This window comes from Chiloscyllium punctatum, chromosome 11 (assembly GCF_047496795.1).
Source record: "Chiloscyllium punctatum isolate Juve2018m chromosome 11, sChiPun1.3, whole genome shotgun sequence".
NCBI lineage: Eukaryota > Metazoa > Chordata > Chondrichthyes > Orectolobiformes > Hemiscylliidae > Chiloscyllium > Chiloscyllium punctatum.
The window spans coordinates 49,027,788-49,041,676 of NC_092749.1; the positions used below are offsets into that span (position 1 = coordinate 49,027,788).

Here is a 13,889-nt window from a genome sequence, read left to right on the forward strand (position 1 = left end):
GGAACAGAATCTATTCTCAGTAAAGGTGACAACACATCCACCTGATTATTGTAAATGTTATGGACCAACCCAGACCCCCTGCTCCCAAACTATTGTAAGGAGATAACCTAGATCCTAACTTGTATATTTATTTAAAGGCAAATATAAGGCACTATGTTCTAGATGTGATTTGATTGGTCTACCCCTAGGCATTTATCAAAGCACGTGGTTTTTTCTTAAAATATAGTTAAAATACATTTTTAAAAATTGGCATAACTTTAACTCCTCTATTGAAATACTTAACAGGATAGTGTATTATTTAACCACATTAACCAGCATTTACAATATAGGCAGCATCCCATAAACATGCCCTTGGGCAAAAATGCACTTCAGCAAAACAATTAGGGTCTCACATGCGGTCTCTCATTAGGGTTCTCACATGCTGTCTCTCTCCAGTCCGGACAAAAGAAACAATTCGATCCTTTTGATTTTGAAGAGGAAGTTTCCCATCTAAGACTTTCCTCTGATAGCTCTCAACAGCCAGCAGACCAACACACTAAAAGCAAAACTAATCATCATCTTGTGTGTGTGTGAGCCCTGACCCCATTCCACTCATGTTTCTTTTGTCTTGAAGAAAACTCTCAGGGAGAATATAAAAGCTGTATGCCAACTGCCTGTCTGAAGGAGATATTTCAGCACCACTATGGCAACACCTCTCTGCAAAAGACAGAACACATCTTTCTTAAAGGAGCAGTACAATCACATAAAATTCTCTCTAGTTTACTTTTTCCTTTAGCTTAGGAAATCTGCTGTCTATATCAGGTCTGAGCTCCACATGATTCCACTCAAAAACAATGTGATTTAATTTTTAACTACCCTTTTTAATGCCCTAGCAAACCTCTTATTGTACCAAACAATTCTGAAAAAGTCACAGTGAGAGCACAGTTACCACACAAACTGCAGTACTTGAAGGAAACAGCTCATCACCTTCTTGAGAACAATTAAAGCTCGCCAATAAATGCTGCTTTGCCACAAATCATGAACTTTTTTCAAAAGCTCTCTGACGTTCTGTTTCCTAATGGAAGCATTCAGTCTTTCATTTGCACATGTAAATGACTAAACACTTGATCAATTGGAGTGCAACCTGAAAAGTAAATTTGACCTAAAATTGGTCCTCATTGCACCCATTGTATAGACATAACACAGGCATTACAACATCTAATATCTAGCCCTTGATCTTCTAAACTGTATCTTGTGTCCAGATTTATTAGGATAAGAATGTACTGGGATTGAATTTTATATATAATTTAATTTCCAATACTTCACCCGAGAATGAACCCAAAATCAAAGACTAGTCTACAATAAAATTTAATATAGCTTATTTATTAGAAGTTGCAGCAAGGGACTGAAGACCATTCTGCTTAAGGAAATCGAAATGCCCAGATTCAAAATAATTTCCTTAAGAGACCTGGACTGTTTTAGAACATTGAAATAAAATAAAACCTTATTGTAGAAGTGGCTTTTGGCCAATTGTGTGCATTTCTGGAATAAAACTCAAACAGTACACTGTTTCAGATGCACTTAATCAATTATGGCCTGCATTCCATTCATAATGTCTGGATGTCAGCTGCTATTGCAGCAGAGTTTTCAAACTCCATATTCACTTTCACAATTACCCTGGACACTTTATTCATTTAAGTTCAGCTTACTCAATTTTGTAATTTCTTTTCCTTTAGCCTTTTGAAATATTTTTCTGAAGTTTACTGTTCCTGCTTTAACCTAGCCTGACACAAGTAAATGCTCTGACAGTCCTGCTTTAAGATGCATCAGGGAATTGTGTTAGGGTTAGGTGGTTTCTCTGATCATTCCATTCCTTCAATGCAGACAAACAGAATCAAACATTTATCCTGGTGGTGCCATTTATAGATGTTAGATTTGCCACTCTTCCATCCATTTTGGAGCTCATTAGTTCAATCAACATTTCAGGATTTAAGGAGATGGTGTGGCTCTTGTGGATTAATTTATAAAATTGATAGCTATGATTAGTCACCAACTTCATTTTGATATGTCACGCTATCACTGTAACTACTCCTACTCTAATCCCATTTTGCAGCACTTGGCCCATAAAATAGATACTGTGGTGCTTCAAGGGATCATCTAAATACTTCTTAAATGTTGTGAGGTTTCCTACCCCTACCCTTTCAGGCAGTGAATTCCAGAACACCCTCACATGGTGGTAAAAAATCTTTTCCTCAATTCCCTTAAATCCATCTTATTAACCCCTTTAACTCAGTGGTAAAGCTTCTTCCTATATACCCTACATATGCCCTCATAATTGTGTACATGAAAGTATAGGGTACCAGCAGGAGGCATCATTAACGATTTCTTGTGGAGTTGAAATTAAGCTGGGACCAATGCAAACTCAAGATCTGAAACTTTTGCTTGTGTTTTTGGTCCACAGGATTCAGTTTTGACCACACTTAAGTGTGGTTGTTTAATGTCCTTTTCCCTGTCTTTAGTCAGGTAAGCTATAATACTGATATTATTTGAGTCTCCGTTTTCTTTTGATGGGAAAAGTTTAATTAAGTTGACTCTACTCACAAGAAAAATGTTTAATTCATCATAACCACAAATAACATCTTGGTTTCTCAAAAGGGCCACTGATGCTTGAATTCTTTTTTTGTTCACTCATGGGATATGGGTGTTGTTAGCTGGGCCAGCATTTACTGCCTGTTCCTAGCTGCCTTCGAGAAGGTGCCTCTTGAACAGCAATCCGTGTTTTAGGTAGACCCACAAGTTATGGAGGGAATTCCAGAATTTTGACACAGCGACACTGAAGGAACAACAATATATTTCCATGGTTCTGCTGTCCTGTCCTTCTAAATAAAAAGGTTATTTATTTTAAGTGTGCAGTCTAAGGAGTCTTGGTGAATCTCTGCAGTGCATCTTGTAGATGTTACACACTGCTGTTCCCGAGTGTCTATGGTGGAGGGAGTGTTTTAACTCTTAATGTACTTCATATTTCAAGATAATTGAAGACAGTGTTACCACAGAAATATCCTATTTTGTTTTAAGGCATTGAGTATTCAAACAAAGTATATTTAAACATATTTAAGAAGGAAGGCCAGAAGCACATACTGTAGCTTACTGTGCATTGAGGCCAGGCATTGATACTGTTATTTCAGGATGACCATGAACAATGGGAGAGTCATTATACTAGAGTCATAGTCACAGAGGTCTATGGCACAGAAAAAAATCCTTCAGCCTCTTGAGTCTGCACCAGCCGAAGACAACTACCTGATTATTCTAATCCCATTTTCCAGCACTTGGCCCATTGTCTTGTATGCCTTGGCATTGCATTGTGCAACTAAATACTTCTTAAATAGTATGAAGGTTTCTGCCTCTACCACATATTACAGACAGTGAGTTCCAGATTCCCACCACCCTCTGAGTGAAGAAAGTTTTCCTCACATCCCGTCTAAAGCTCCTGCCACTTACCTTAAATCTATTGCCTTTAATCATTGATCCCTCTACCAAGGGGAAAAGTTCCTTCCTGTCTACCCTGTTTATGCTTCTCATATTTTGTACAGCTCACTGATGACCCTCCCTCACTCTCTCTGTTCCAAGGAAAACAACCTCAATGTCTTCATAACTGAAACTCTGCAGCTAGACAATGCCCCAATCAAACTCCTCTGCGACCTCTCCAGTGAATCTCGTCTCTCCTACAATATGGGTTTCAGAACTGCACACAATAGTCAAACTGTGGCCTAACCAGTTTTTAATATAATTTCAACATAACCTCCTGCTCTTAAACTCAGTTCCTTGGCTGATAAAGGCAAATATGCCATAGATCGTCTTAATCACTTGATCTAGTTGTCCTGCTAATTTAAGGACCAGTGGACTTGCACATCAAGGTTCCTCTGATCCTCTGTGCTTCTCAGTGTTCTACCATTCATAATCTATTCCCTTGCCTTGTTTGCCCTGCCTCTCTCATTTATCCAGACTGAATTCCAATCTGACCAGCCCCTTTATAATTTGTAATCCACACTATTTACCACTCCACCAATTTGCATCTCAATCCCAAATTTACTGATCAACCCTCCTACATTCAAGACTCAAATCCTTTATATAAACCACAAATAGCCAGTGCCCCAATACTAATCCCTGTGGAACTCCATTAGGTACGGGCTTCCAGACTCACCAACAATCCTTGACCATCACCCTCTGCTTCCTGCCACTCAGCCAGTTTTGGATCTTTTAGCCAAATTTTCTTGGATCCCTTCAGCTCTTTGCTATCAGTCTTCCATGCGTGACTTTGTCAAAAGCCTTGCTGAAATCCAAATAGACTATGTTGAATGCATTAACCTCATCTACAAACTTGGTCACCTCTTTGAAAGGTTTAAACAACTTGGTCAGACATGACCTCTCTTTAACAAAACCTTCATGATGGTTCTCAATTATTCCTTACCCCTCCAAGTCCAGATTAATTCCATGCCTCAGAATTGCCTCCAATGGTTTCACCAATGCTGAGGTTAGACTGTCTGGCCTGTAATTTTATCGCTTGCTCCTTTCTTAAATAATGGTATCACATTGGCTGTCCTCCAGTCCTCTGGCATGTCTCCTGTGGCCAGAGAGGAATTGAAAATTATTGCTCGTGCCTTTGCTATTTCCTCCCTTGCCTCGTTCAACAGCCTGGGATACATTTCATCTAGCCCTGGAGATTTATATACTTCTTTGCCTGTCAGACAATTCAGAACTTCCTCTCTTCTATGCTAATTTTTTAAGGTATATCATAGTCCTTCTCTGTAATTTCTGTACTCACATCGTCTCTCTCACTTGTGAACACTGACACAAAGTATTTATTAACAACCCTACCTATGTTCTCCGGCTCCATGCACAAATTACCACTGTGATTCATAATGGGCCCTATTCTTTCCTTCATCATGCTTTTACCCTTAATGTATATGTAAAATAATTTAGTATTTTCCTTGATTTTACCTACCGTTATTCTTTCATGCTCCCTTTTAGCTCGCCTAATGTCCTTTTTAAGTTTCCCCTTGCATATTCTGTACTCCTCCAGGGCTCCTGCTATTTTGAGCCCTCTGTATCGACCATAAACATGCCTTTTTGTCTTTATCTAATCCTGTATATCCTTTGATATCCAAGATTCATTGGATTTGTTGATCCCACTCTTTATCTTTATTGGTATATATTGGCCCTATACTCTCTCTATTTCCTTCTTGAATGTGTCCCTGTGCTCTGTTCCCATTCAACTCTGGCCAAATCATACCTGATCTTGATAAAATCAGCCTCCTCCCCCAAATATAGAAGCTTGATTTTAGGCCCACCCTTGTCCTTTTTTCACTATAACCTTGAATCTGATGGAGTTACAATTACTATTTGTAAAATCCTCTCCACTGATAATTCAGCCACTTGCCCAGTTTCATCACCTAAAATTAGGTCCAGGACCACCCTGTCTTTTGTAGGGCTGTCTACATAGTGGCTTATAAAGCTCTCCTGGGTGCATATTAAGAACTCTGCTTGTCTAAACCTTTCACCCTAAAACTACACCAGTTACTATTGGGGAAGTTGAAATCCCATACTATTACTAGTGTTTTACTTTTATACTTCTCTGAAATGTGCCTACATGTCTATTTTTCTGTTTATCCCAGACTGTTGCGTGTGTGGGGGTGGGGGGTGGGGTTGGGGGGGGGGGGGTGGGGGGTGGGGGGGCGCTTGCTTTTGTACACTTGCAGCAGTGCAATTGCTCCATTTTGGTTTTTATGTTTTACCCACTTGGTTCCATTTGAGGAGCCTTCTAAGATGTTATCGCTCCTCACTGTTGTAACTAATTCCCAATTATATTGCAATGCCCCATCTTTTGTTTCTTTCACTCCCTCACCTGTTTCATAAGTTTCAAAATAAACATGACATGGGGTTTGGAATGTTCCTTCCTGTTCAGGAATTGCATTGGATGAAGGCAGCAGTTGGTTTGATTACAGTTCTTCTGCTGTGAGCAGAAAAAGTCCTGAGAAAAGATCTTAAACCTGAAGCAATGACTAACTGGATTTTATTTCCCAAGATGTTATCTGACCCACTGAGTTTTTCCAGCTTTCTTTCTCATTTTTGTTGCAACATATTAACTTTCCTTTTAGTAAAGTTTATTGTTTTGTTGAAGTGAAGATGTTAGAAATATTGTTAAATAGTTAGAAGCCAAAGTCAAGTAAAATATAGCGAAGTAGGTATTTTTAAAATTTTTGCAAGTAACTAACTGAAGGTATGCTACATAATTAAAGGTGCATTTGAAGAGGAGCCATTAAACTGAAATTCCATCTCCCTTCTCAAGAAACATTAAATGTTTCAGCACAGTTGCAAAGACCAGGCGAATGTATCTTTGTGTATACGTCCCTAAACCAATGTCATTAAAAACAAGGTGGTGCGGCCAAATTGTATACAGATTCATTGTTAGATTTCCTTACGTTACAACAGTGGTTTGCATTTCAAAATATGTCATTGCTGGTCGAGCATTTCCACATTTCCCTGTTCTGTAAATATGTTTGTAACACTTTCATCCACTGCATTGCCCTCACTAACCCTCTCTGTTACATCTCCAACTGTTTTAATCAAGTTGGTTAGACACAATCTTCCTTTAATAAATCCAGCCTGAATTTGTTTAATTAATCCATATTTGTCCAAGTGACCATTAATTTTCTCTCTTATTGACATCTCTGGAAGCATTTCCACACAGAGGGTAGACTAATTAGCCTTACCTTTTTTTGAACAAGAGTATAACTTTTGAAAATTTCCAGTGCTGTTGTAGCATTATTGTGTCCAACAAGGATCGAAAGCTTTTAACTAGTGTCCGCACAATTTCTCCCCTTACTTCGGTATCCTTGAATGGAATCCTGTGAATTATCAATTTTAAGTATATCTAGCATCTATGATATCTGCTCTTTGTCAACTTTTAGCCCATTAAATATATCAAGAACTTTCTTTTTCACTACAGGGGCTTTAGCAGTATCGTCTTCCTTAAAAATAGGTGTGAAGTATTCATTGAGTATTTTAGCCACGCTCTCTGGCTTTTATGTCCCTTTTTTGGACCCTAATCAATGCCATTCTCATTGTGCTACCTTTTTACTTTTTATATGCATATAGAAGACTGTTATATTTGCTTTCAGGTTAGCTGCCAAATTCTTTTCTTGTTTTCTGTTTGCTGCTTTTTTTCACTTTCCCTCTGAATTTTCAGCTGGTTCTCATTTGCATTGTTATCCAGGCATCCCGTCATCCAGAAAGCTGTGGCTCAGGTTGTCCTACCTTTCTCCCTAGAGCAATCTACCCGAGTTGTACCTGAATATTCACTCCTTTAAAGAGAGCCCATTGTTCTTTTACAGTTTTGCTTACCTGCTTTTGATTCCAATTTACCTGAAAGTAATCTGTTCTTACTCCAGTTAACCGTTCTTTGTTCTCTTTGTTCTTTTGAGTAGCTAACTTAAACCTTTTACTATGATCACTGTACCCTAAATATTTTCTACTGGTACTTGGAAAATCTAATTTCCCAAATCCAACAGTGCCTCCTTCCTTATTGGTCTGTAAACATTACTGACTGAGAAAATTCTCCTGAATGCATACCAGAACCTTTTCCCCACTTCTCTGCCCTTTTCACAATTACTATTGCAGCTGACAATAAAATAATTAACATCCGCTATTATAACAACTTCATAGTTTTTTTTGTATCTCTGTAATTTCCTTGCAAATTTGCTCCTCTACTTTCCCACTAGTTATTCAGCCATAAGATGCACTGAGCAATGTGACAAAACCTCGATTTTTTTTACCTCCAACTGAACAGATTCAGTCCTTAACCCCTCTAGGCCAGCTGAACTTTCCAGGATAATATTCTCCTTAATCAAAACTGCCATACTTCCTCTTTTCCTTCCCTATTTTTCCTGAACATCTTGGGTTATAATTTCCTAGCCCCAGTTGTGAAAACATGCAGGGAGCAGGACCTGGAACTTGCCTGCTCCTTTTAAAACAGGAAATTGAAGCCATTGTAGGTTCATTAAAGGCCCATTTCCAGGAACTTTTCACATTTTCAGAGATGAGACTGGACTTTAATTCGACCAGCTGCTGAGAGGCTTTGACAGCCAATAGTGAACCAGACGGTGACTCTGGGCAGATTATTACAGACATAAGTGTCGTGATCAGCAATGAACGTCTGTGGCATCATTTAAGTCATAGATGTCTTCTTTACCAATATCGGACAACACAACAGAATCACACTAAATGGAGAAATCACAGACTCAGATGGCACTGGGTAAGGTGCCTGGAGCAGTCAGATAATGCCCTGTAATACGTGCCTGCCAAGGTCTTGGACATTGTGGTAGTCTGTTGCATTTTCTATTAATTGGCCATAAGTGGCTTCAAAAGGACCAAGGACGTGGGCGATCCGATGACTCTCCTATAAAATGTCTAACATGTTGGGTATGGGAAAACAGGCCATCTTCTTGATTTTACAAGTATCTTGTCTTCAAACCTGCCAGAAGGAGAGCATAAACCCTAGTCCCATATTTCCACTTGGCTAACTGTGCTTGCAGCTCACCAATCTTATTTACCACACCCCATGTGTTCACCAACATGCATTGTAAATCTAATTTAGAACTTACTACATTCTTTCTTACGCTGACTGCACCAAATACCCTATTATTATTGGTTAGTAAACTGATCCAGGTATGCTGAAATCTCTTGGAATGTCCAATGCTCTAAGGATGAGCCATTAGACTATTCAAAATGTCAAAAGTTGTTTGTGTACTGTGGAAAATACTGTCCTTTCTCTGCCTCTAAGAATTCCATTGGTCATAATAAGTAATTCCAGATTGGGTTAAAATAATTGAAAAATATATATTCAAAGGCATTTCTTTAACTGCCACTCTTACATTGATGAGAAGTAGCTTCAGGTGTGCAACTTAAAAGTTAACAAAATAGTTGTCAAATTTGGCACCTTAGTAGATATCTACTGCAGTACAAGTCCAGTGAAGCTCCATTGGACAGCTTTGTTGATTTTAAACTTTTTATAGCATGATTTTAATGATGGGCTAAAATCGGACATTCTTACTGCTTTGCTATAATATTTGGAAAGTGTAAAGCTTTGTGAATGCATCAGAAGTGCAGACCATAGAGCTTTGTTATTACTGAAGCCAGTCTGATTTCAATCAGTGTTCAAAATAGGAATTTATTAGCTGCATCAGAATTGACAGTATAACTAGAACCTAAGCCAATATAGCACATATTAGTCCCTGAGAAGAGGTCATACCTTTCAAAACCATTAGTTAAAACATAAAATTGATTTTTACTTTATCGCTGATGTAAATTAGTTACATTCAAGTTTGTTATTCAAAGGTAAATGTGTTTGTTCTGTACAGGATTTTCTACATCATCCAAATAAGAGGGAAATGTTGTTAAATACTCCCATGCAATAAATTTAAGTATTTCCCCTTAAATTATTGGATCAAGTCCAAAATAGAATTGGAAGAAAGATGGCCTATGGAAATAAATGATTTTAATAAGCAGAACAGCCTGTTGTTGTCTAATGCTTTCTTGTGAGCTAAACAATGAAGATTCTGGTATAACATTATCCTACCTCCCAAGAGATATTGCCTCCAGAATGTTGATCAATAACATGTGGAGAAGCCTAAAGTTAAGGAAAAGGAAGAATTGCTTGCTAGATCTGTTAGAGCTTTTAATTTTGCTAACATTAAAAATACAGTGATTGAGGTAACATGGGTGCAAAAATTGGCTAATAAATAAGCAAAAGGCAGGAAAGTAGCAGTAAACAGTGTTGCTTTCCAGTCTGCAGTGAGGACCAGTGATGGTCCTTAGAGGTTGGTATTGAGCCCACTGCTGTATTCATAGCCCAAATCTTCCAGTTTCTGAATAGGCAGAGACCAGGCTTACCCTGAAAGATATTCTCAGGACCTCTCAGAGCTCCATCCTACACATTCACACAACATCTGCCAACCTACTTCTCACCCAGCTGGCACCTACCCCTCACTCACTTGTCATCCTAACCTCCTTATCAACTCTGCTGCACCTCAACCACCCATCAGTCAACCTACCTTCTCATCCATCTACTTGCCACCCTATTCCCTAATCCACTCAGTTGCCAGTCTACCCTCATCATCAGTTCCCACCCCACCTCCCTGCAACCAGCGCACTATCCCATCACACACTTAATTATCTCAGTAGCTGTCAAAGTGGCTTTGAGGCTCTAAATATGGAATGCTGCCATTACTGCCGTAAAAAAGGTGTATAGTTTCTGCAACAATCCACTGCAGTGCTCCCTGCACGGTATGCTTGGCCTCTGTTGGGATGGATTAAGTATCGAAAGTCTGATCAGAATCAACCTGGACAGGGTTTTGGCAACCTTTTGTCTGATCTAGGTTGCAAATAGGAATTCCGATCTCTAACAGAACAGTTGAGCCCATATATATTAATGACCTTTGGTTGGTTGTGTAAGGCATGATTGTAAAGTCTGCAGATAACATGCAATTGTATTAAACATTGAGGGGATTTCAAGAGTGCATAGACAAACTAGAGAATTGGGCAAACATACAGCAAATGTAATTAACATGGAAAAGTGGAAAGTGATATCCTGTGTTCAGAAAAGTTAAGACACAATTTGTCAGAAGTGTTCACAGTTATGATGAGTGTAAAGTAAATAGGAATAATTTTGTCTGGTTACAGAAGGATTGGTAGCCAGAGTGAATGGATTTAAGGTGATGATGGAGAAAGCCAAAGGCAACATGAGAAAACATTTTACTTGACACAGCAACTTGTTGTGACCTGGAATGTACTGCCTGCAAATTGTTGTTAAGCAGATGCAGTACAGTCCTAGGGCACTGGGGAAATAATGGAAGTAGAGTTACATCAGTAAGTACACAAAAAAAAACTGACAAAGGTATGTTGGGCCAAAAGGTCTCCATTGATGCCATATTACTCTGTGATGTTACGGCTTGCGTAGACTTCTTAATAATAGTTCTCTGAATAAAATTTACCTATCTGCTAACTTCTTTCTCTTTATCCTATGAAGGGAGAAAACTCACATTTAAGTAGCCCATTGGTACTCACTGCTGCATACGTCCTCTCCATGTATAGCCCTCCACAGATGTTTGAACCCCTTCATGCTTAACATACCAGTTCTGCTTCGTTGTTGAAGTTGAAATATGTACAATGATAAATATTGAAATTTTACTTTTGCCATTGATGGGGAATACACAATAGAAAGAGAGAGGCTTCCTCTTCATTAGAAGGAAGACTGTCCTAAAACTTAAAGGGACATGTTTTCAGTGTGTTCTGTAGGTTTTATAAAGTTCAGAGCTATCATGCTTAGTAATTGGATGCTCTTAATATATATGATTTACAAAATGCTGTCTTTTCATAATGCAATATTGTATTGTGTTTATGTGTTGAATAATTTAAAAGTATCTCAGTATATTATTATGATGTTACACACAAGCTCTCCTTTTGTCATTCTCAAAAGTAATAGACTGGGTTTAACAATCTTCCGCCACCAGTGGATTTGAAGGCATGGCAACTCATTAAATCCAGTGGGTGTATTGCCCACTGTCTTCCCACCTGTCCTGCATCACCTCAATTATACCAGTACTGACAGACAGTAGATTAATTGAGGCACTTCAGTAGGCTGCTGGTTGGCAGGGGTTTGGGGTCCCTCCCTTACAAGCCCCCTCAGCTCATCAAAGGGCCCTGCACCTCACTGTTGCCTGCCAGCTTAGTCCCCCTCAGTGAGACCCCAAGTATGAACGATCCGTCAACACACACCCAAAGTGCAGGACAGTTCCTGGCTTCCGACTGGCTGTTACTTTCTGAGACAAGACATACTGACCTTGAAGGGCAGAAATTCCATCTCCAATCTATTAATAGCCCATTAGTAAAGGAGGGAGTTGTGGTGAATTTGGTACCTTGTGTAATTTATACGTCTACTTCCAAGCTGTTATCTTGCATATATTTAAAGTTTCAAAATTGCAATAGAGCTGTCCTTTGTGAACTGTAATTTCAGAAAACTGAATAAAAATGAGATGCTGGAAATCTAATATTTTTCATCATTAAAAATTGATTTATTGATTACTTTTATAAATTTATTTTGAAATTTTATCTCATGCATGTTAGGTGAAGCATAGGTTTCCAGCCAGAAGTGGTGTGATCTTTTGTTATTGAAGCTATATGTTGTAATTATCAGTGCACAGATCATAAGGATTGATGTTAAATATCAAAGTAAAAATAAATTGTTGAAAAAACTTCCAAGGAACCTTCAGTTAACATTAGTATAAGTAAGACTTACATTTATGTTGTATCTTTCAAAACTGGGATGAGTTAATAGATAAAAAAACACTATAGATTAATAGCATTTGAAATGTGCTTATATAAAGTTTGTGTATAACATTTTATAACACTGTATCCAATTAAAATATACAATGTACTGGTATTTATTTAAAAACAAGAAAAACAAATTCACCAAAATCATGATTGTTGACGATTGTCATTCAGAAGCATTTCTTGTTATTAAATATATATTTTTTGCTCTCACCTTGTCTGATGATCAAACTAGTATTCCTTGGAAAGATAAATGGTTCATTTATGCTGATGGAACAAGACTGCCTTTCAGGCTGTCATTGATTTTAAATTAAAAAGTAACTGCTGTGTTCTACATGAAGAGTGACAACAATAACAAAGTAGTCCTTACTTAGTGTTATTTGTTGCAAGTATAGCATGTCTTTCTATGAGAAAATAAAAGATGCCTGAGTACCTTAATCTCCATGATCAATAGTGTAGATATCTCAATGCAGCATAACAGATAATCAATTCTTTGCAAAATTACTGAAGCAAAGCTCTCTGCTAAGCCTGTACCTTGGGTGCTCATGGGGTCTTCAGGTTCAATTGGAGGTCTATCTAAAAGATTCATTTCAATTTTTGCCCGTTTGTGCGTTAATGAATGCGATGCTGACAGTGAAGTATTAGTGGCCAATTGAAATCTCAGCAACTGTATTGTAATCCCTATAGATAATTAATCTCCAACATTTGCCTGTCAAAGCAGTGCTGCTTGATTTTATGTGGAGCTGGAAAGATTGCCAGTTTTGAAAATTAAAAAGCATTCCTTTTATATTATTCATTCTGGTAACAATTTATGATGCAGCTTGGCTGCTGAGTAGTTGTCCAAAAGCATAATTATGTTTTGATATAAACAAGATTGGTAGCTTTATTATGCAGCTACATCTTCATTGTGGGTGTTTTGATTCAGCATTAGATCATACAGGCTTTGTATTTGTATGGAGACAGGCAGTGGTGTTTTGTCCCAGTTAATAACTTTCTTTGATAATTACTTGCAGACAAACAAGCGTTCATTTCGGATCTCTGTGTACAGGAGATATCAAACGTAGAAGAAAAGCAGCACCTCCCCCCGGACCTTCAGCAGCAGGTACTGTGCATCTGTATAATAAAATCAGCATATTAAAACTTGCTAGAGATGTAAAATAATACAACATTTTAATGGACTATTTGTCTTAATAAGTTAATCTCAGAAGTTTCTATGTGTTAACTTCTGTTGAAGTCTTGCCACCTTGTAAAGGAAATTCAATCATGACACTGATTTTGTTTGCAGCATAATTTGTGAATATATTTGTCATCACATTTCTCCCCTCACCCCCAGTGTTTCACACGTATCTTTTTCTCTGTCTATAGTAAAGAGGGCAGATCCTCATCAAATTTTTACAAAACAATATGGAGGTCTGTCATGTTAGTTTAAAGCAAACTAACTAATTGTTTTGTCCTTAAACATACACATTTCCTTTAACTGACAGATTTCTGAAAGCACAGGAGCTGATTGTTGAACATAAACCATC

The 13,889-nt window shown here is 38.0% G+C and overlaps 1 protein-coding gene across 3 annotated transcripts in view; it reads left to right on the forward strand.

Annotated features, from left to right (window-relative positions):
- The window catches only part of gpatch2 (G patch domain containing 2), a 305,562-nt gene that overhangs the window by 262,050 nt on the left and 29,623 nt on the right, over positions 1–13,889 (forward strand). For all 3 annotated transcript variants that reach the window (XM_072580765.1, XM_072580767.1, XM_072580766.1), the window contains exon 7: positions 13,377–13,465. In XM_072580765.1, coding sequence (XP_072436866.1) covers positions 13,377–13,465 — 89 coding nt within the window. The remainder of the gene's footprint in view (positions 1–13,376; positions 13,466–13,889) is intronic.